This window comes from Nestor notabilis, unplaced genomic scaffold (genome assembly GCF_000696875.1).
Source record: "Nestor notabilis isolate BGI_N333 unplaced genomic scaffold, ASM69687v1 scaffold6355, whole genome shotgun sequence".
In the NCBI taxonomy this organism is placed as follows: domain Eukaryota; kingdom Metazoa; phylum Chordata; class Aves; order Psittaciformes; family Psittacidae; genus Nestor; species Nestor notabilis.
The window spans coordinates 15,656-38,639 of record NW_009928733.1 but is presented as its reverse complement, the minus strand read 5'-3'; the positions used below and the strand labels follow the sequence as shown (position 1 = coordinate 38,639).

Below are 22,984 nucleotides of genomic sequence, written 5' to 3'. Positions count from 1 at the left end.
ACCACCACCACCCCCCCCCAAACCCACCCACAAAAAAAAAAAAACCCCAAACACCAACACCCCCCCCTCAAACAAACAACCCCCCACCCCCCCATAGTAAAGACTTTAGAAGCATACAGGATATGCACTTTGGTCAGTGTACTCTGTGTACAGTTTGATAAGCCTCAGCAAGTTTACTTTTAACAGAACTACAAACTGTATAACGTAAACAAGCACAATGCTCTCAAAACAATCACTTCTTGAAAGAGCTTAGTTAACAGGTAACTTAATTTTGTTTGAACATTTAGATTTCTGTCTGATGATTCAACATCTGGTACTTGATATGGAAAAGACCTATGAACTACTGTTACTTGTACCTTTAAGCATTCACAAGAAAAAGCTCCTTAAAGGACCATATCCCAGGTCTCATCTTCCATTGAATAAACACCACACACATCTTCACATACACACAAGTTGAATGTGCATATACAGAATTTGTATCAACTTTAAGATGCATAGAATTTGTGCAGTATTGCTTATTTTTACAGCAATACTCTTATTCATTTGAAAAAGAATGAAGTTTCTTGAAGTCACCAGCCAGGCTCACACATAATTAAATCAGACGTGTTTCATTCTGTTTTGAAGGCCTCGTGATTAAACAGGGATAGTGTCTTAACGCTCAAAGGAAGTAATCCTTTTCCACTTGCCTTCACAATGGTATTTATTAGTCTTCCAACAGTATTCATTAATATCTGCACTATGCATTTCTTGCTTGAAACTGAAGGAAAGGATGGCAGAGCAGGGAGATGTAGAAATTTTTTACCCCTTAGCCAGTTGCTACATATTGCTCTTCAAAAGCTGCATTATTAAAGCAACAACAAAAACCAGAAAACAAAAAAACAAAAAACCATCTTCTTACAGATGGGAAGAAGTCTATCACCTGTTTTCACTCTAAGTATGTTCAGGACAAAACTTGAAAACAAGGGGGGAAAAATAACCAGATTGTAACTCTTACAGAAGTTGCCAAAGAAAAGTATGTAGAACCAATCTGTTAACCACACAGTCGCTTAGCACATACGTCCCTGTTAAGAGACACTTCTAAGGGTACACCAGAGGGCACTCTCTACTTCAGTGGGGATCAGTTCAAGCGAAAAACATCACTGAATTCTGAACTTCTGAACACTGATCATATGATATGTATGAGAGATTGCATGGCATTAAGTAAAAACCCATGTCCAAGGGTTATTTTGAGTTTTGTTTGGGGTTTTTAGATAAAATTAAGTTCTCCAGAATAGCTCTTTGATCAGAAAATTATGGATTAGGCATACCGATCTCCTGTATGTGTCTAGTAAATCAAAGACACCTGCTTATTCTGTGGGAAGAACCCATTGACACTTTTCTCCAGTTATAAAAGAATTAACTATCTTCTTTGGAAAATTAGGCTGCTATTTCCTGGCATAACCTCAAACTACTTTCATATAAACTACAGAAGCTGTTGAACTATGGGCTGGATGAGCAGTCAAGTGGATTGAAACTTGCTGAACTGCCAAGCCCAGAGGGTGGTGATCAGCAGCACAGTTGGAGGCCAGTAACCTGTATGTACCCCAGGGGTCAATAATGGATTGAATCCTGTTCAACATCTTCATTTATGACCATAAGGGGATGATGAGGCAGAGCGCACCCTCAGGAAGTTTGCAAATGACACCAAACTGGGAGAAGTAGCTGATAGAGCAGAGCATCATGCTGCCATGTAGAGGGACCTCAACAGGCTGGAGAAATGGTCTGTCAGGAACGTCAACAAGTACAACAAGGGAAGTTGCAAAGTCTTGCACCTGGAGACAAATAAACCCATGCATCAGTACATGCTGTGGGCCACTGAGCTGGAAAGCAGCTTGACAGGAAAGGACCTGCATGTCCTGGTGGACATTGGCTTGCATGTAAGCTAGCAATGTGCCCTTGATGCAAAGAGGGCTAATGGTATCCTGGGCTGCATTAGACATACTACCAGCAAGTAGAAGGAGGCAGTCTTTCTCCTCTACTCTACACTGTGAAGGCCATACCTGGAATACTGTGTACAGTTCTGGGCTCCCCAATACACAAGATATATGGATGTGCTGGAGAGAGTCCAATGAAGATCCACAAAGATGATGGACTGGAGCATCTCTCTTATAAGGAAAGTATGAGAAGGCTGGGACTGTTCAGCCTAGAGAAAGCATCTGGGGGTTGGTAGGGCAGGGGACACTTGGGGATTGATCTCCTGTATCTGCAGAAATATCTGTAAGGAAGGTGCAAAGAAAAATCCAGACTCATTTTAGCAGTGCTTAGTGACAGGACAAGAGGCAATGACCACTAACAGAAACACAAGAGGTTCCCCCTGGACATTGAGAAATACTTTTTCACAGCAGGGATGACTGAATACTGAGTACAGGTTGCCCAGAGATCATGGGGTCTCCACTCTTGGAGAAGTTCAAAAGCTTCCTGGACATGGTTCTGGGAAACTAGCTCTAGGAGACCCTGCTTGAGCTAGTGGGTCAAGCCAGATAAACTTGAGAGGTCCCTTCCAGCCTCAGGCATTCTGTGAAAATAACAGTGCTTTCAAACAGCCAGAAATACCCACCCTGGATTTCTGGTAGTGCCATGCACATAGGTGCAAGCCAACAAGTTCTCTCTTTCTGTGCTGGAAAACACCTTAACTGCATGTAAACTCATGACACGGCAGGGTAAATATTCAAAACTTGTGAACTAGGAAGTCCACAGAGTTGCATTCTCAGAAAAACATATCAAATAATGGAGCTTTTGCAGATCAGTGCTCTGAAATACACTGTTTTATTTATTTGCTGCTAGTATGCTGATGCCTCATAAGTAATAGGTGGAAGTATCAGCAGTTTTTATTTTGACTTGGGTGAGTGTACTGTTCTAAAAACAAAACAAAACAAACCAAACACCCAGAACATGCAACATCTTAGATCTGTTTAATAGATTTTGTCACATAAATTAAATCATGATTAGAACTTCAGTCTCTTCTTAGAGATTCACTTAGTGAAGATTTTATACCCTATTCATCAAGAAGCTGCACATTCACATGGGATTTTAAATCACCTTGCTAAAAGTGATCTGCATACTTTTCAGATGCAATATGAAAAATGCAGCAATGCATATTAAAAACCTTCTTGTAAAGCCTAATCACATTCACACACTGTCATTGCACCAAGATCAGACTAAGCTAGCTGGCACAGTTACCAGCTCACTGTTAACAAAGTAACAATTACAGTGATACACTGTTATTCATGATTGCCATGTCTTCTAATAAGAATGCTAACTAATTTGCCTGTCGCTCCAGAACACAGTACCTTGAAAACATTAAGCTGTAATTAGCCTTACTTAAGAATAAAACAAGAAAAAACCCAGTAGCCTTATAATGGTAGCCTATTAATAGCTATTTGGGGTTTTTATAAAGACTGTTTCAGTCTGACTGCTGGCAGAATATTGTACTACCTAAAATAAAAATAAAAGAAAGCACAATATTAAACACTGCTATGTTAAAAGTCACTCCCTACCCAAAGCACCTTAACAATGTTCCAAAATTCTTTCTGTAAATTCTACTACCTGCTACATCACTGTATAAACTCTAGCCTATAATGAATCATATTCAGATTAAGTAGAATCACGAACTGAGGGACTTTTCAATCAAGTCCATCCCTCTAAGAAAAATCTGCTTGCTACAGTACATTTTTATGACTGTAATGAAGTCAGCTCCCAATTCGGTAGAGTTGGTATACAGTTAGAATATTCAATTCTACATCAAAGTGTTAGGTTTGTATTCAGTTCTCAATTTGCAGGCAGAATAGAACAGGTAGAAACACTTGCCACAGAAAATCTTGACACTACACATTGAAGATTTCAAAGTGTTTCATAAAAAGAAAAATTACAGACCACTAATTACCACATGCATTTTTACAGCACTTATTGCAGAAGCATCCAGATGCTCATGTGCCTCTCAGCTTTGTGTTACAATAGTGTTTTGTCATTCTACCAGTAGACATACTTAAGGTGCTGACGTAAATAACTCAGGACCAAGGAAGTAATGAGGGAGACAAATTAAAAAACCAATACTGGTAGACAAATTCTGTGAGTCATATGCAAAAAAGACTTAAGTATATCTTTTTCAAAAACTAACATTCAGTACCTTTTTAAATTTTCCTTGTCGCTTTGCTGCAGACTGCCCCTGGGAGTTAGAATAACATACTGTAAGAAAACATGCACACACCACACAGGATGGAGACACCTTCTCTGTACAAATACGGTTATAGTTTCAACCTACAGATTTTTAAACTTTTAGAGAGTCACATCTATGATCAAACATGCTCTTAAGCATGCTCTTTCATGTTTTTTATATTAATAAACCAATGCATCATTGTTTATACAGTCCTTTATTCCTGTAAGACAAGCAAGTGTTGTTAACCACTTAGCTTAAATTAAGAATCTCAGAAATTCAAAAGTGCAGAAATTGACTGTTTAGTGGTATTGTTCTATTTCATATAAATATACAGAAAGTATATATACATTTTCCCCTCACATTGCATCCACTTACTGACTTAAGAGACAACTTTGCTGTCTAGTCCTTCTTTTTTGTCTCCTGGTACATGCTGAGGTTCACTAAAGGCAGTATAAAGTATCTGATGCTATTTGGTAACATCCTTTTTTCCAGTGAAATATGACCTAACAGTAATACTTTAGACTATGACATAATTCAGCTAGAGCTTCTGTCTGTGTAAGCTCTTAAGTATTTTCATCACATGAAATGACAGAAAATACCTACCTATCTCCTACTTCCCCCATCCCAGAAATCATGGTATATAACTACTTAGTCCAGTTTTATAGTAAGATATATAAGAATTACAACCAATAGTTCAAATAAGCGCAGAATTCAAGTTAGGGAAAATATACTCTAAATTCATTACACTACTGTAATGAATTTACCATGGATTTCACAGAATTTTACTTCCAACCTTGCATGAATCACAAAGAAATATAAAACTAAGTATTTTAGAGTTCTTAGTTACTGGGTTTTTCCTCATTGATACATAAGCTGTCCTGACAGACATTATCTAATCTACATTTACATGCAACTGCCTCAGAAGTACTACATACAACCAAATCAGACTGAACTAAGCTTTTCTACTCATTATCTAAAGGTATGTGTCCATCTGCTCACAGAAACTTACTCTCTATGAAAACATATTCTAGTTTTATACATGTTCTTCAGCCACATCTAGTGATACATGGACTATCTCTAACTAGTAACAATCACCAGGACTGATTGAAAATCATTCTCGGCTTTGCAATCTATTTTAAAATAACTAAAGGAATCTTCTAAATACTTTAGCACCAGATACACACAAAAGTGATCTGGTTATTATAACCACTGTTGCACTACAGATTCATACAAGTTAGAAAGCAGTTTCTACAGGATGCTGCATTAATGACCAAAAAATCCTACAGCTTTTTTCAAGCATCACATACAGAGATCTTACATCATTCTCATAGAGCATACAGCCATATTAGTGGTTGACAACATCAGTGTGCAGCAGGTAAGAATATCTGTTTATGCATTTAGAATGGCAAAATTCCTACTACTTTTTAACAGTAACATGTAGGTGTAAAGAATGCACATTTGTTTGCTGAAAATTGTATGCATGCAAGGAAGAGTAAAGCTGTTTACTAGAGAACCAACATGCACAAAATTGTTTATGCATGTTTTTTTCATTACAAAAATTATACTAAACTAGGCAATTACACAAAATCACTTTTAAAGGCTCCACACCAATAAAAAAAAGCAGTTGTTTCTAGAAACTGAAGGATTCAGAGGGAAAGAATTAGAATTTGAAAATTATTAAGTTTGAAATTGTAAGACAAAAATAGAAATAGACTTACTTAGAAGTTACTCTGACCTTATGATGAAACAACTGCTTCCAGAATGTGTTATATTAATAAACCTAGTGCTGTAATGCACTAAAATAATGAAATAAGCACTTCCTGGCATGCAATTTACTTGCTTCCAAAACTTCAGAAAAAGCAGCTGTCATCCATTTCAAATACTCACAGCTTTCTTTCCAAGTTCTGTTTTAGACAGTGTAAGAGCTCCTGCAAGATAACATCCTGGTCCTGCTCCTTTAGGTATTCTATTCAAAGAAAGAAAGTTCACTGTTAAAACCAGGTTCACTAATGTTCCATGGGGATTACAATAAAGAACTCGAACAGTGAAAGAGCAACACAAGAGGAAATACCAAGCCTAAACAGGTAGACACAATCAAAGTATCGTTTTAGTTAGGTGCAGAGGCAGCTGGTTAGATGTAGATGAGAAAATCAGGATTTCAGTAACTTACTTGTCATCAGGCAGAGATGTAACAAAGAATGGCTGACTGTGTTTTGGTGGTAATGTCAAACTGTTGGATTTCTTCTTCCCTAAGAGAGCAAGGCTATGGTTTTCATAAATATCTAAGCTCAAGGTACTAGACAACCTGTGAGAAACAATAAATGGAAGGTCTTTGATGCGATCCAGCTCACTGTTCTGTTCATGACGGATTTGTAACCGAATAGTGTAATCTCCTTTTTCCAGTTTCACAGAATACTGAAAGAAAGAAGTTCTCATAAATGTCAAGTTTAAATACCTCACCATTCACAAAGAAATCCAGAAATAAGACTGTCATATATTATTCTTGATCCATACAGCTGTAGCCTTTTAAAATACACTAGACTGTTTAGTTTTGGGTCTCTCCTGAAAACAGAGTGTTTACAAGACTTGATAGCAGCCAAAACACATTTTGTATTGGCTAAAAAATTTGTATAGACTTTCAGACCACAAAACAGGCTGACATAATTTGTTCCTATTATAACACTACTAACTGTTCAAATAATAATCAGTAGTCTTATTATTTCAGTTCAATACCTCTGGCAGGTTTGCCTTGATACACTTTGTTTACTACATAACTTTGGGTGCTCTGTGGTTTAGATCACAGAGTATCTTCTACTATCTCAAACACTGGACCAGCCTTCACACTGAGGGACCCAAGAATGCTGTGAGATTCAAGGCTGCAGTTTGAAGAGCTGACAGACTCCTTGCCCTGAGCTTTTTATATATGCAGATAACATCATCTCCATTTATATAAAACAAACACGACCACCAAAAGCAAAACCCACAAATGCTGCCCCACCTAAACCCAGACTCTCAAATTCTTAGTTTTGAAAACATTCTTTCACTTCTATCAACCTAAAAGGGCACCATGTGGATGTTTCGAGCAGTAGCATTCTAACCTTCCTTTCTGCTGCTGCTATAATGCAAAAGGCAGCCCCAAGCAGAAAGGGACAATAGCTCAGAACTACCCTGCTCCCAGAACCTCACTCTCCTGGGTTAGGGATTCAGTTGGCATTTCTTCCTGGATAGTTAATTTTTAATTGCTTTAGAATTTTCCATGATGCACAACATCAGAGATATACAGTGTGGTGGTCCACCAGGTGTAACAGATTACTTTGGTGATTTTTAGATTTTGTAACAGCTTAAAAAACGCAGGCTAAGGAACAGAAGTTTAAGTAATGCAATTTCTGAAATTGATTTACAAGATTCAAAAGACATGCTTTAAAGCTGATCACCTGTACACTTCCAGAATGATAAATCTATCAAAATAAACATTACATTGATGAAGTTCAGCTGTGATTTTGGATTGGTACGAAATAGTTTCAAATAAAAAAACTAGAGGAAATATTTCTCTCTTTTTTTGCCTTCCTTTTTTTATTCCCCTCCCTGAATGATGCAGAAACATAGTCTGTTCTAGCAGAAAGATTGCCACTGAGGGTACAGTGTCTACAAGGCTTGTGCAAAAAAATCCCTCTGAAAGGCAGCAACAAGAAGTAAACCAAGCTATAGCATTTAAAAGCTGTTTGAGGATATCAAAAGCACAGAAGACAGCCTTCATGGATATAGAAGCCTCTGATCAGCAGACAAGTCAGACTACAGAAAAAAAAATGGATCCTTTCCACCTTAAATAGAAAAGTTCAAGATATGTTGGTTTTAATACAAAGATGATAAAGAAAACCAGAACCTGAATTCACTCCTTGAGAAGCAGCAGTCAAAAAATCACAAGATACCACAAATTAACAGCTTTTTGTAGAATAAAACACACCATCACTCTTTCTCCTTCCTTGGAAGAGGGAAAAAATTATCAAAATGTTCTATTTCATGGAAGGAAACCTGTCATTTTTTTTTTTTTTCCATACAAATACATCACCACTGAACCTGTCTTCTTGTGAAGATATAAGTACACTATATCTATGCATCAGGAAATGTTAGGAGCCAACAGCAGGCCTAGAAGGTGAAAAAGAACGAAGATTTTCACAAAGTGAAAAAAACAGAAGGTAAAATAAATACATTGTTCTGTACCTGGTGTGGATAGGCATCTCCTGAACCCATCTGTCTTTTGTTCTGGTCAAAAATAATCCACAGTTGACTATCAAATTCAGATTCGTACAACAATTCACAAAGAAGCGGACAGCTTGGAGTTACTTCTCCACTCTTAGGCTATTAAAAGAAAGGTCAAAGCATTTAATTCACTATTGAATAAAACAAGTGCAATCCTTAAACACGTATTCAAAGGGATACCTGAAATTAAACCCACTTCAAGCAATAGTAGCTCCTAAAAAGAACCAAATCAGAATTTTGACTGTAGAGAGCCTACAGCAAGAATCTAGACCTTGTTTCTGACAGAAAGCTAGTTAAAGTTTACTGGTTTTAGAATATATGCTATATTTATTAATGGCTTTTTTAAAAAAAACCCCAACCATCTATAACCCTTACCTGATGGAAGTTATAGGTCAAAATCATCTCATATAGTTGTCGATTATTTGGCAAAATATCTCTGGAGCCCAAAGGTTTTATTTTTGCACTCACTGGTCTGCAGATAAACAACAAAGAACAGATGGCACTCTTAAGAAACATGCATCCTCTATCAAAATTTGTCTTACTTAAGTAGAAGCATATTCTGAAGTACAACTGAATTCAGCCCATACAATAATATCTCTTAAAAAAATTGTAACTGTCCAGGTAGCATAAATTCATCAGTTAAAATGACTGTCCATACAAAACCAAGGTTTAGTAACATTACAGAAAGAAGCCAATAGAACTAAGCAAGCACACCTAATCCAAAAAATTAAAAGAATTAAATCCATTAAAAAACAAACAAAAAAACCCCCAGACTTCAGATTTGTTTATTCATAAAGTGAAAAATTAAAGGCAAAGTAATTAGAAGACAGAATAAATAGTTGATAATTGTTTGTTACAGAAGGTTATGTCAGAAAGGAATCTGTAAGTCTGTAAAAGGCCTTACAGAAATCAGAGTAGTAACACAGGAGAATGTTAACATACACTACCTGTGTATGATAACATACGTTAACTCAGACACAGCACAAACTACTGTTCAGAGCAGCACACGTTAGATCTTAAGCATCAAAGAATATAGAGTAAATAATAATGATACAGGAAAATTAGGGCTCCAGAAATAAAGAGTAGTGGAATGAGTGTGCCCTGGTATCATTTAAGTTAGCATTTCATTCATTCAAGACAACCTTTAATGGCATCTTCTGTAAGATTCACTGAGCTCTTTCATTGCCAAGAGCACAGACTAGTCACCCACTAAAATATCTCTGCTGGGTCATATCACAGGTCAATTTAACCCAGGTTTCCTAGTCTGGCACTCACCAGATAGACTGCTTGACAGAAGAGTTAAGAACCGACATGACCACACCTGACATGTGAATCCCTAATATTCACCCTGTCTCCAAGCATTTGAAAGCCAAGAGAGTGAATGAGAAGCCATTCAGTACTTTTTTAACTCTGTTATGACTCATTAGTTCATTCAAGAGATAATATTCATGCCTTAATTTAAGCAAATATTTCTCATTAGTTTATTTAACTGTAGTTTGTTTACTGTCAGATGAGTGCCTCAAATATTACAAGGAGACAAGAGCATTTCCATTTTACAAGCCAAGAATGAGGCAAAGATATTTCCTCCCTTAAGGCATATCAAATCAGCAATTTCTGAACCTAACATTAGGTGGCTAACTCCCAGCTCCCTCACTTCCATTTACAAGTATCCAAAAGCCCCAGACAGAGCCTGAAGTCTCCACTGAGAGGTCCCAATAATGGAAAAGTTTGGATTACTGACCACTATAAGACTGTCTGGCCCAAGTCTTAAAAGTACTGCTTAAACTGTATGGCATTTCTTCTTCCTCCTGAAGTGACCAACTTTAGTAAGCACTGCACTGGTTAAGAATTTTCCAAAGTTTTTCCTCCAAATCTGCATGTGTCAAACTGATAAGATAAACACAACTTTCCCCAAAAAATTCTGCACCAGATCCTACAAAAACACTTCAAGCAAGCACGAGAAAGAAGACAGTCCTCCCAGGTCAAAATTGGGCAGGATATGAAGCAGCTGCTTAAAAAGCCCCACAAAACAAGTAGCAGCACCAAATAACCCTACAATTTGTTTCTTTAGGTATCAAAGTGCTTTTTACATCTAAGTGTCTCCTTCAGAAGTAATGGAATATTTTTGCCCCCCTCCCCCCTTTTAATTAGCTAAAGGAAAATAATTTGCATGGAAAAAGTCACTATAATGCTCAAATTTTATTGAAGTTAGAAGGAACCAAAAAAGAGAATGTGAGGAATTTTATTAAGTGATGCTTCCAAACTTACTTAAAATTTGACTGTTGTTATCATAAATTTCACTGTTAACTTGTTGCTGTTTAAAGTACATACAAAGAGTCTTCCCACTTTCCAAACACAGTTCCCCAGAAACTCTACCTGAGTGTTTGAACCCAGCTTTTCAGATTTATGCATGGAGCAATATCTTCATACTTCAACAGAGACTGAACATCAAATCGTACAATGCCTTCTGAAGCATGCTAAAGAAAGAGTATGTAACAATTAGGCTTCTGTGAACTTATAACATCAGATGTGTACCATGAAAAATGCAATGCAAGCTGTATTTAACTATACTATAGCATGTAATAGTGCACAAGTTTGAAAATGTCACAAGCTTACCTACATTTTACAACAGTAGATCTACTGAGACTTGGAAAACTTTAGCAACTGGAGCAGAAGCCTTATTTATGGCTTTAAACTTAAACAGGAGAAGTTTAGGTTAGATACAAAGAAGAAGTTCTTCACAGTGAGGGTGGTGAGGCACTGGAATAGGTTGCCCAAGGAAGTTGTGAATGCTCCAACCCTGGAGGTGTTCAAGGCCAGGCTGGACAGAGCCTTGGGCGACATAGTTTAGTGTGTGGTGTCTCTGCTCATGGCAGGGGGGTTGGAACTAGATGATCTTAAGGTCCTTTCCAACCCTAACTATTCTATGATTCTATGAATATTTGATAAATACAAGTATTATACATCTAGAATCTTATAACAAATATTTTATGGTGCCTCTGCTTAGGATTATTATTACAGAGTAGTTTAACTTCGTGAAAAAGAAACATTACCACCATACACAGGCTAGTGATGGGCCAAATAATTTGAGAACTTTTTTCTGCCAGTATTCTATGACAAACTGACCAGTATATCAGCACTACTAAAATTTATTTTATGAAAGTTACACATGCTCAAGAAGAAAGGGCAAAACTACTGTATTCTCTCATGTTCAACTCTCCATTATTCAGTCAATGTAATCCTGCTGTGGTGGTGGGAGCTGCTGTGCACCACCACAAGCTCCTTATTTTGCTGCTCTACAGATTTAAGACCTGGTACCTTAACACAATGCACCCACTTTTTTTTCCCTCAGTTTATTCAGCTCTTAGAGCCTGAATACATCCAAATTCACCCGTGGGACAGCTATAACTTGCTCCATTCCGTAGTTGGGGAAAAAAAAAAAAAAAAGGGAGAAGCCAGTATAAATTAGCATGATGCTGCCTCACATAGGTATTGCCATCTTAGCTCTCAAAGAAAGCCCTCTTTGAGACAAAGTGAAGCCAAGCCCTGTTGCATAGGACAGCAAAGAACACAGGAGAAAGACAAAAGTACTGTAAACATTATGATACTAATGTTTTTAGCAACTTTTTCAATCCTTCAGTATCACAGAGCCATAGGAATCACAACACTGCCCTTCCATTCTGTGGGACCAAACTCCTATTAACTTGTTTTTAAGAAAAAAGGTGAAAATCTCATGTATAAAGATACTTTTAGTCTTTCTAGCTACAGGCAAGAATGAAGCAAAGCTGCTTTTATTCTGAGATACCATAGGACTTCAGCATAACTCAAAATAAACACTCTGGAAAACTTACCATGTTTAGCTGAGGAGTAGCACAAAGTACACCATGGAAAGAAATTGTGTAATTAATGCTGACATCACTAAGGCTTGCCCACCACCGAGCAACACAAAATTCAATGGTTTTGCCAGCCTGGGCAACAAAAGCACAAAGTTAGACTCAAGCTTCCATCTTTCACTTCTATTCACCCCAGACTCCCTCAACCCAAGGCAAAATTTTGAGTCTAGCTCAAAAACCATGCTGTTACATCCACTTTACGCCAATTGTATATGTTTGTACAGTACCAAATAAAACACATGCAGAAAATATAAGATAGCTCCAACAAAATATGATGCCTGATATCCACATCAAAGCAAAGAGTGTCGGGGTATATTCTTACAGAGCTTTTAAATATTACATCTTTCTTTCCTATCCTTCAAACTAGCCAGACAGGTTAGTTCGCTGATGAGTTTAACACCTATGTGCCCTAGAAAACGTGTATCAGAAAAAGAGATCCCACTCTCTGCCTCAGTAAGATGACACGAAGATTGGGAGGGTTTTTTGGTTGTGGTTTAGTGGTTGGGTTTTTGTTGCTGTAGTTTGGTTTTGTTTTTTTAATCAACATGACAGAATTCATAGAGTGTCAGTGGGACGAATCTAGCTTAGGTTCCCCACCTGGCATTTTCACAGAGGGTGAGGGAGTGAATAGCACGGAAATCATAACCACTCTTAGACTTTAGAGCTATACAACTAAATTAAGTAAGGCAGGGAACAAACTCAAGAAGTGGGCTCTGTCATCCACACCCCTGAACTCTTAACTCAGCCCCTGGTTCCATTTTGGACTCTTGAGCTAGCATTGAGCTAAGCCTGTTGTATCTAAGCAGTATGAATGCAAGCCAGCCAGTTATCGCCTGGCTTCAACATCAAGATGTCCCAGATTACCACATTCAGCAGTAATGGCAAAACATGCTGAACTACAGCTGCCACCGAAACTTGGGAGAATAAAACTCCTTAATATCAATATAGCATTAAGAAGCAGGCACTTCTTTACTGCAGCACTGGGTGCTAGGTGGAATTTCCACAAATGAAGCACATCTTACGCCAATTTCGTTGTTACATTTATACACAAAAATGACAAGGTAGTAGCTCCCAGATACAATGACTGGTTAGTGATTTGCACATAATTATATCTGCTATGTCATTCTTTTCTGTTACTACGCTTGCACAGGGGAAGGGTCTTCATCTGGGCAAGGGTCTTCTAGATCTGTGGGTGTGTTTTTTAAGTATTATAAAGAAGGCAGTTTACTTCAGGACACCTTAAAAGTAAGTTGTGTAGCCAGGTTGGCTGGCTAGATTTCTACCTTGCCAGGTTGTCAAATAACTCATCCTACATACAATAGGCCCTAGGTACTTTGGTTATGGTCTAGAGAGTAAGGACTAAGGCCAACATGTTACACAGAACAGGGACTTCAAGCGACACAGCATCAGATTTCACGTAGCACAGCAACCCATGCTAACATAAAGGCTAACTTCTTAAATCAAGATATTCCTATAGATAACTTTCACAAACAAACAAAATACAGAAAAATTCAGTAAAACTTAAGATAACCTGCAACACAGCTATCCAACAAGTCATAGCCCCTATTTGAAAGGGTAACTCACTGGTTTGTATAAACAAGTACTGACAAATTGAAAAGAGCAACACGTATTCTATGGGCATTCCCAAATAAATAAAAAACACTAGCAAGCTATTGGGGATATTTTAGAAACTGAAAACCAGATGCATTCACTACTGTAACAAATGTATGATTTCTTGGGTTTGGGTTCTTTCCCAATAAAGCCAGAATAAGTTATGTTATAATGCACTGAAATACTACTTTTTCTCTCTTCCCCCATGCCACCCTAAAGGTAACTTACTAAGACAGGAAATGCTTCAGTCACTGATCCTTTTTCTGGTAAGGATGAAAATTTGTAGAACTCATGACTTCTATATGCTTTTTGTTTCACTAGCTGAACGGCATGAAGCACAAACTTGGCAGTCACATCAGCTGAACATGAGCATACTGTCACTTCTAAATTAAAGAAAAAAATTGAGTTTAGTTTCAAGAGCCAAGGATTTTAGAAGGAAAGCAGAGATTCACCAGAAAAACACTTGTTTCACAAGTAATTTGTAATCTAAAGCTTTACGCAATACCCACAGTGGCTCCATATGTGAATAATGCTTATATAACAGTTATTTACAAAGACCCTTTCAGACTAAGGAAAATTAGCTAAATTCAGAGGCCAGTTAAGAGAAACATGACTGAACTAAACAATGAAAATTAATCAGATAGTACAGAAATACAACCTGTACAGGACAGACTGTTGCTGAATTCTAAATTAAGTCTTACTACTAACCTCAAGCTAAATGACAGATTCTTGGAAGGATTATTATTTAGAAATCTCACACAGGAACACAATAAAATAAACCCTTTTTCCCCTTCTTGCAGAATTACGAGCTACTTGCCCATAATGAAAATCACATTTAAGAAATCTTTCAACACTACAACCATACAGCTTAAAAACGAGGCAAATCTCAGACAGTTCTCCTTAAACATAGGGTACTCCCCTATCATTTCAGATTGTATTTGCTGGTTTCTAGAAGACTGAGAATCATGATTCTACTATACCAGAAACCATGAGATAACTCAAAATCACTCCTCTAAGAGCTTAAAATCAAATAAATATTTTACATATTCATGGATCAAATGCTTCAGTTCTTATTCAGGTAGAACTGAAAATTATTTCCAAACAACTCTGTCAAGTCTGACAGATGTGATTTTTAAATTTAATTAATGTGGTTATTTTTCTTACCAGCCCACGTAGCTCCCTGTGGAACATCAATGAAGTGCCTTCGGATTTGACCAGGTTTAAAATGAACATCTGTATATGTCAGGTCATAGCTTGATGATTCATCTACTCTGTATGTCAAAAAGAGAACAAACAGTAACCAAACAATACGTTTTTTTAAAAGCGTTTTTAAATGCAAAAATACTCTAAAAAATATGTGTACAATGAGGAGATTTGGCCCTCAGCACCAATTCTTTTAGCCTGTACTAGTACATAATCTGACAGCATAATGTGTCTAAAGGATTTAAAATATCAGCTCCAGCACATTATTAGACATCCTCCCTACCTCCCTGAAGTTACTGTGCTTAAATGTAAGTTATCAAAGGATCCTAGTTTTCAGTGGATCTGCTTTTCCTGGCTGAGTGACTTTCCACTAAAGTGACATAAGGTACATAAGAAGTAATATTTCTGAGAGTGAGTTAGAGAAAAGTTTGAGGGTTTTTTTCCTCAGGACAGATTGTCCGATGAAGAGATTTAATAAAATATTCTCTTTCCTTATCAACATCGCTAAAGTTGTATGTTCAAACCAATGATAGGTACAATACTAACTCTAAAATCGCTGCATCGAAGTCATCATGGAAGCTTATCCCAGTGTTCACATGCCAAATAATGCCCTCACCTTTATGTAGTCTATTCCACCACTCCGAAACAAAAGACAACAACAACAACAAAACTCCACCAACCAACCAACCAGAAAAAACCACCCCAACTCCAGTTTGGGGAGTAAGCGAGCAGCTGCGTGGCCCTGAGTTACTGGCTGGGCTTAAACCATGACACCTACACCTATGAGTATATTGATACTTTGGTCAACAGGCCAAAATTCATCTGTATTCTGATGGACCAGGAAGCTGCTGGCACTGTGGCTAAGCCCACTGGAACACACTGGCTTCTGCCTGCCAGGACCACAACTGCAAAAGAGCCACTGCTGCACAAGTCTGCCCAGAGAATCTTTTCAGAACTCTGTTACCTTATCAATGTTAGTACTAAGTTCAAGAACTCCTACAGAAAGAAAGTGGTGAAATAAATGACAAGTCAAGTGGGTACAGAAAACTAAACAAAACTTTAAAAATGCAGATAAGGCTGGGCTTACTTACCTTGTTGGTATAACAACAGTTATTGGAACTCTGAAGAGAGGGCCTGCACTTGGCATTGCTATATCATATCCACACACCTAACAAAATAAAATACAACCACTTAAAATCTTTGGTCAAATGAAATTATAGAAGATAACATTAAACACAGAACTAGTTGCAGAGCATTTTGAATCTTTGTTGTTACCACTGAGAAAGAAAGATCCTCATTTGACTGCTGCCACCCTATAAACAGTAAAACAGCATCACTTACCAAGAAAAAAAATTAATTTTCATACTTAGACTCATTTCAGTCTTTCCCCATAAGTTTTCAAGCATTCAACTCACATTTGAGAGTCTCTATATCAAAAGTTCAACCTAGTTTCAAATCAGAGTTTGTCCCAAACAGCTTTATTTTATTTCAGTTACGTTGTTGTTGTATTAAAAATATTTTAATGCTTGTCTTCCAGGATTATGTTTGAGAAAATACAGTTTGATTTACCATGCCTTTCATGGCCAAGCTTTAAATACTATCTCTGAAAACCTGCTCCACCATCACTTGGCTAAAATGTTCTCAGTGATACCATAGGAGACTTGCAACTTCAAGCATCTTAAGCAAGTCACTTTTAAAAAGCAAGCTGCTGATATCTTCATTATGATCAACTACAAAGCAATGGAAACATTTCAATGTTAATATAAGGTTTGGGATGAGGATGGAAGGGGTTGAAAGTAGTTTTTATCGGTGGGTTTCTTTTGCAGGCGTGAAACAGGATGTTAGGGAAGTGAAAATGAGAAATTTAATGGCTTTTGTATTAATTTTTTCCAAATTTGAATGTAGATGCTTGAAGTCAGTGAAACGCTTCTGCTGTACACAGCCATTACCACGCATTTTTCTCCTTCACTTTCCAAAATGGGATGTGGTAGACATAAGGAAACAAGAAAATATGTTGCATCACTGTATCCAAGCAACTCCTCAAGGTAAAGCAAAATCCTGGGTCCACATAAGACTGCATGGCAACACAACAAAAGCTAGGCCAGTCCTTAAGCCACCACAGAAAGAGAGAAGTATTTAAGACCTCAAACACATAAACCCACAAATTATTGAAGAAATAATAATACAGGACTGAGCCAGATAGTCAAAGGTAAAACTTAATGTTTATTTATTTGGTTTATATTTTCTATATGATTTTAGTTTTTAAACACAGATTCTCAAAGTCTCATTGGCATGAGCTATACACAACACTCTATAGCATAACTATTGCTGAGCCCTGGAATGAGCCGGTATAGTGGAATAGAGTGTGGCATTATTTTCTGGTCTTTACAGCACACACCTTTTATTTCCTTAAAAATTACTTCTATAAAAAGTTGATAGAGACCACCTGAAAAGGAAAGGGCACACAATCTTGCTTAGAACACCAATACTTCAATACCTCTGTATAATGTAGTCCTTCTCTCAGGCCACGTGGATCCACACGAATATTTATATGTCGACACTGGTTCATAAGCTCTAAATGACTAGGACACTGGACCCATGATGCATTTGAAGTTAAAGCTAAATGAAGCTGAAGAGATATTCTTTCAGTGTTTTCTGTCAAGACACAAAATTTTTAAAAGACAGTTCAATAACACAAATGCACATTTTCTACTATAACGCAGTATATGCCATTGAAGTGTTCTGTATTATTTCTCTTAAGAAAAATAGAATAGCTGTAGTGTACAATAAAATAAAAGTTGTACCCAACTTTGAAATCTCTCCCACCCCACCCTCCACCACACCCCCTCTCCGAAACAGTCAAACCTGACAGAAGTTAAAGATAGGCTAGTAAGCAATGCTTCAGTTACCCACAACATAGTCTGGAAACAGGTATAAACTCTTGTGTATATAAAAAGTCTTGCCTAATGCAGAGACATACAATAAAAAGCAATTGCACTGACTCCAAAGGTTATGCTAATTACCAAATTACATTATAGAGCAACCTAAGCAAAAGGTAAAGCCTGTTTAAAATTACCATGGTAAGCTAGTCTGACTCTGCAAACAGTCAATTTAGCTGATTTTGCAAATGAGCTTTCATGTCAAAAAAGCTATGGGTTAAAGCACAGCTTCCAGACAGACATCCAACCCTAGCTGTAATGTTTTAGTAATTAAAAACAGCTTTCTCCTGCTCTAAAGGTTAGTGACACTTTGAAATTTTTTTCACATTCCTAGTCCTAATTAACCTTAGATTAATTTTAAGACATTTCATTACATCTTTGTTAAGTAAAGAGCACTCTCTTATCAGATCCAATTCCCTCATTGGTAAATGAAAAGCAATAAAAGCTCAGAGAACTTCTAACAGACAGACTGAGCAGATCAGCCTCCCTTAACCTCATACTACAGTTTCCCTAACTCAGTCTTGTGGAAGACACCAGACAGAACAGAAGTAACAGTTGGAGAGGTACTAGGGAAAAAACATGATGCTAGGCATGACAAGGCAGTCATCCATTACAAATGTCTATGTTTTCAGATTGTTTGCTTCCAGTGGAAGGGCGTACTCAAGTAGTACTTTATTTCTCCATGTCATAGAGTAAATTTAAAAACACTGATTTCAATATACCCTGTCAAATTGAGTTACTCTGAGTCAGTAACCTGTCCTGATTCATACCCTTCCTTCCCCTAAATAAACTCACCCCTTTGTCACATGCTAACCTTCTTGGGCACCACTGGCTTTAGGAAAGGAATTAATCTCAGTAACAAGATCTCATATAGATCAGTTTTTGAATACAATGTAATTCAATCTCTCAGTGAGTTTTAATTTGTATTCAATAAAGCAGGGCAAAATGGTTAATGGATAAAACACATTAAACCTTACATTTGCACAATTTAGCTTTACCCAGTTCATATGTTCTTCAAAAGAAAGAGATATCCCTCTTTCCAGTGAGAAGAAGCATGAAGCAGCAAAACATGGAGGTGCTGCAGCTGTAACTCTGAGGTTAGAAAGGAAACTTGTTTAGCTGCATGCCATCATTTACAATAAAATTTAGAGCTGCACTTACTCCTTCTACAATACAGATTCCTATCACTCCTCATTATCACAGCTTTTTGTTTAAAGATCACCATGCCACACATAGGTCATTCTCCGAGTTCTAATTTGTATTTAATAAAGCAGGGCACTTTCTTCCCCACCCCACATACAAAAGCTCTTTCTTACCCGTATTCTCAGGAAAGACAGGTTCTATGCCAACCCCATGATCAGAAGGTGCAGCTATCTGGGCAGGATCTCTGAGGTAGATTCCACGGTTGCTGCCAACAGTAACTGTAAAGCCTATGTTACTTGTGAATGATGAGTTCTGAATGAGGTAGTCATAGGCTTTATCAACCTGTTAGAAAGAACACATTCTAAATTAACAAACTTCAGCTTAATCATAATTTATGACATTTTCAGCAATCACAGCAACAAACAGTGAAGTAACTGACATGCTACCTGAGTGACAGATTGCACCTTACATGATACTCAGTATAGAAAATAAGGCAACACTTTCAGTCTGCAACAGCCATTGAGAGTGCAGAAAGTCAGGAATATTAAAGAAAAAAAAAACAAAAAAAACCCCAAATCCCCTTTGCTACAAATCCATTAAAAGATGCATAATGAAGTTTTCAGAGATTACATCAAAGGCCCAGACCTACTATACTAACTTAGGTGTCTTTCTCATATGCTGAAAAACACTTAAGCATTTAAACCTTTTATACTATATAAGAAGTTGAGCAGTTCAAAAGAGACAAGCAATATGGGATGCCCATGTAATTTTTATATACTAATGCAAGATAATCATGTCATGAAATCCAACCCTGGATTTCAGTAAATGAGCAGTCAGAGTAAACACAGATGACAAGCCCATCTTTTTGTTTTAAAAAGATACCCTTCTATCTCACTTTCTAGTCTACTGACTCCAAACTCTTACATTCTCTTCTACTTCACAGTGAGCTATGCTCACCAGTGGAAATAAGGGCACTCTCCTTTGAGACATGTAGACAGCCTTGGTTTCCCAGATGAGTTCTAACCACATTTTAACACATGCTTTAATCACAGACTACTAAATTGTAAGATATGACCGGTGCATTTCATTTTTCTGTGGCCTTCTGTATCAAACTCAGTGTTACAGATGTGCTTAGCAGCTGTTACTTACTAGGTTCTAGCATCTCCAGAACGTGAGTTTAGGGCTAAGCATATAATGTCTAGCATTTTTAAGCATGAGAGAAAAATCTCAGTACCTTTATTTGACCAGCAGCTCTTTAAAAACCTAAGTTTATGCATAGAGAGACTGTCATACATTATGCAGGAGATAGTCATTCACTATTATCATACAAAGAATCACATCACAAATTTCCAAGCTCCTTGTCCACAAGATACAACGAACACTCAGGCTTTTCAGTGCCAGGTCTGGAGGAACGTTGTTGCACAACTGCAGCTGTATTGCTTTGCGAACCAGTGTGGGTATCTTTATTTTCACTGCCCAGAACTTACAGTTCCAGCTTTTGTCTGCACAGAATGAGTTCAGCTCTCTCTGACAATAGCATAAGAACATTTTTAGACATCAGGACAGAATTTAGGCATCCAAATCCACATGTGGGCGATACAAACCCACATCCCACTTTTATGCCCACATACCTTTTTGATCAATCTAAGAATGTGCCTAGTTAACACATTTATTCTACAGCAACTTCATGCTGAAATTGAAAGAACAGTCTCATTCCTCCTCCCCTCCCACTACATTCCCTTCTTCTCCATCAGGTCTGAAAATCAAGCAGCATGGGAGCAAACTGAGTGAGCTCATGTAGAAAGCTGGGTTTTTGAGAGCCAGTTTTCCACTGGCAGTTATTTGTATTAGGCTGGGGTTTTTGCTATTAAGTACCTGAATAATACCATGTCCTTGTGCAAATACTTCTATGTTTTCAGCTTTCACTGCAGTATTTTCTAAAGCTCTTCTGACAGAATGAACAGTGTAATGAATATCATTAGCTTTGAGACCTGAAATTAAAAATAAGAGTATTATTGGATACAACAGAAATTTGAAAGTTAGTGTTGTTTTGGTTTTTTTAGTTTTGTTTTTTGTTTTTTTAAGAGAAAAGTAGTATCTAATCTCTTTTAGACTATGCATTTCTATTTAACATTGTAACATATTACCTGACAATACTAATGCAATGCCTCCACATGCATTGGGAGAAGACATGGATGTACCATTCATGAGTTGTGTTCCTCGCAGAGTCCAGTTTGGAACAGAAGCAATAGCACCTCCTGGGGCACTGATGCTTACTCCAAGGGCTCCATCAGTGCTAGTGGTAAAACAGAAGGGTTGAAAAACAAATTTTTTTTCAGCACACTTCATCTAAAAGCTTTCTGTGTGCTTAAAAAAATATTTTAGCTTCAGGGAACATTCATAAGTATATTACTTCACCAAATCCACTAACTCATTAAGCCCAAGAAAAAGCATGCCACTAACTAGCAATTTAAAAATGTCACATTAATCATAAGCTATGCCTGTTCTACAGTGAAAGTTTTCTAAATTTACACTCCTTCAATGCTCTTCTCACCACGCTTCAGTTTAGTCAGCAGAGTAACTTCTGTGATTTGAATTGGAAAATGCACATGAACAAACCTATTAGACACTTCAATACATAAATCAATATTCAACATAGCCTCTTTAACATTTACTGTCTTTACAGAAAAATAGTAAAAGGGAGAAGATGACTAGAAAAGATAAAAAATGCAGATCTCTAATTTTTCATGTTGCCACTTCACTAGAGGTCAAATTCTGAATTACAATACAGAGCCTGACAAGGAAAGCAAGGGGAGAAGACAAAAATAAAAAGTAATGTCAGGCAAACAGGATCAGCTGGGCCTAAGTCACCTTGTGAGATGGGCCAGTGCCAACCTTATGAAGTTTAACGAAGCCAAGTGCAAGGTCCTACACCTGGGTCGGCACAACCCCAGGCACAGCTACAGGTTGGGCAGAGAAGAGATTCAAAGCAGCCCTGCGGAGAAGGACTTGGGGGTATTGGTTGATGAGAAGCTTGACATGAGCCGGCTTCAGTGTGCGCTTGCAGCCCAGAAACCAACCATATCCTGGGCTGCATCAAAAGAAGTGTGACCATCAGGTCAAAGGAGGCCCCTCTACTCTGCTCTTGTGAGACCTCACTTGGAGTATTGTGTACAGTTCTGGTGTCCTCAACATAAAAAGGACATGGAGCTGTTGGAGCAAGTCCAGAGGAGGGCCACGAGGATGATAAGAGGACTGGAGCACCTCCCTTATGAAGATAGGCTGAGAAAGTTGAGGCTGTTCAGCCTGGAGAAGAGAAGGCTGCATGGAGATCTCATAACAGCCTTCCAGTATCTGAAGGAGGTCCATAAGGATGCTGGGGAGGCACTCTTCGTTAGGGACTGTAGTGGTAGGACAAGGGGTAATGGGTTCAAACTTAAACAGGGGAAGTTTAGATTAGATATAAGAAGTTCTTTACTATGAGGATGGTGAGGCACTGGAATGGGTTGCCCAGGGAAGCTGTGAATGCTCCATCCCTGGTGGTGCTCAAGGCCAGGTTGGACAGAGCCTCGGGCAACATGGTTTAGTGCGAGGTGTCCCGGCCCATGGCAGGTGGGTTGGAACTAGATAATCTTAAGGTCTCTTCCAACCGTAAACATTCTATGATTCTATGCATACTGATATTAATTACAGATTTTTCTCCCTTTCTCAGGTGAAGGCAGAGACCACCTTTCTCTTTT

At 37.8% G+C, this 22,984-nt stretch overlaps 1 protein-coding gene across 1 annotated transcript in view; it reads right to left on the bottom strand.

Annotated features, from left to right (window-relative positions):
* The window catches only part of TPP2 (tripeptidyl peptidase II), a gene marked incomplete at its 5' end in the record, with an annotated part of 46,780 nt that overhangs the window by 13,797 nt on the left and 9,999 nt on the right, over positions 1 to 22,984 (bottom strand). Inside the window, 13 exons of the mRNA XM_010014640.1 lie at positions 6,083 to 6,161; positions 6,366 to 6,610; positions 8,417 to 8,554; positions 8,831 to 8,927; positions 10,832 to 10,932; positions 12,307 to 12,423; positions 14,188 to 14,342; positions 15,124 to 15,230; positions 16,254 to 16,330; positions 17,660 to 17,817; positions 19,418 to 19,586; positions 21,120 to 21,235; positions 21,392 to 21,540. Coding sequence (XP_010012942.1) covers positions 6,083 to 6,161; positions 6,366 to 6,610; positions 8,417 to 8,554; positions 8,831 to 8,927; positions 10,832 to 10,932; positions 12,307 to 12,423; positions 14,188 to 14,342; positions 15,124 to 15,230; positions 16,254 to 16,330; positions 17,660 to 17,817; positions 19,418 to 19,586; positions 21,120 to 21,235; positions 21,392 to 21,540 — 1,708 coding nt within the window. The remainder of the gene's footprint in view (positions 1 to 6,082; positions 6,162 to 6,365; positions 6,611 to 8,416; positions 8,555 to 8,830; positions 8,928 to 10,831; positions 10,933 to 12,306; positions 12,424 to 14,187; positions 14,343 to 15,123; positions 15,231 to 16,253; positions 16,331 to 17,659; positions 17,818 to 19,417; positions 19,587 to 21,119; positions 21,236 to 21,391; positions 21,541 to 22,984) is intronic.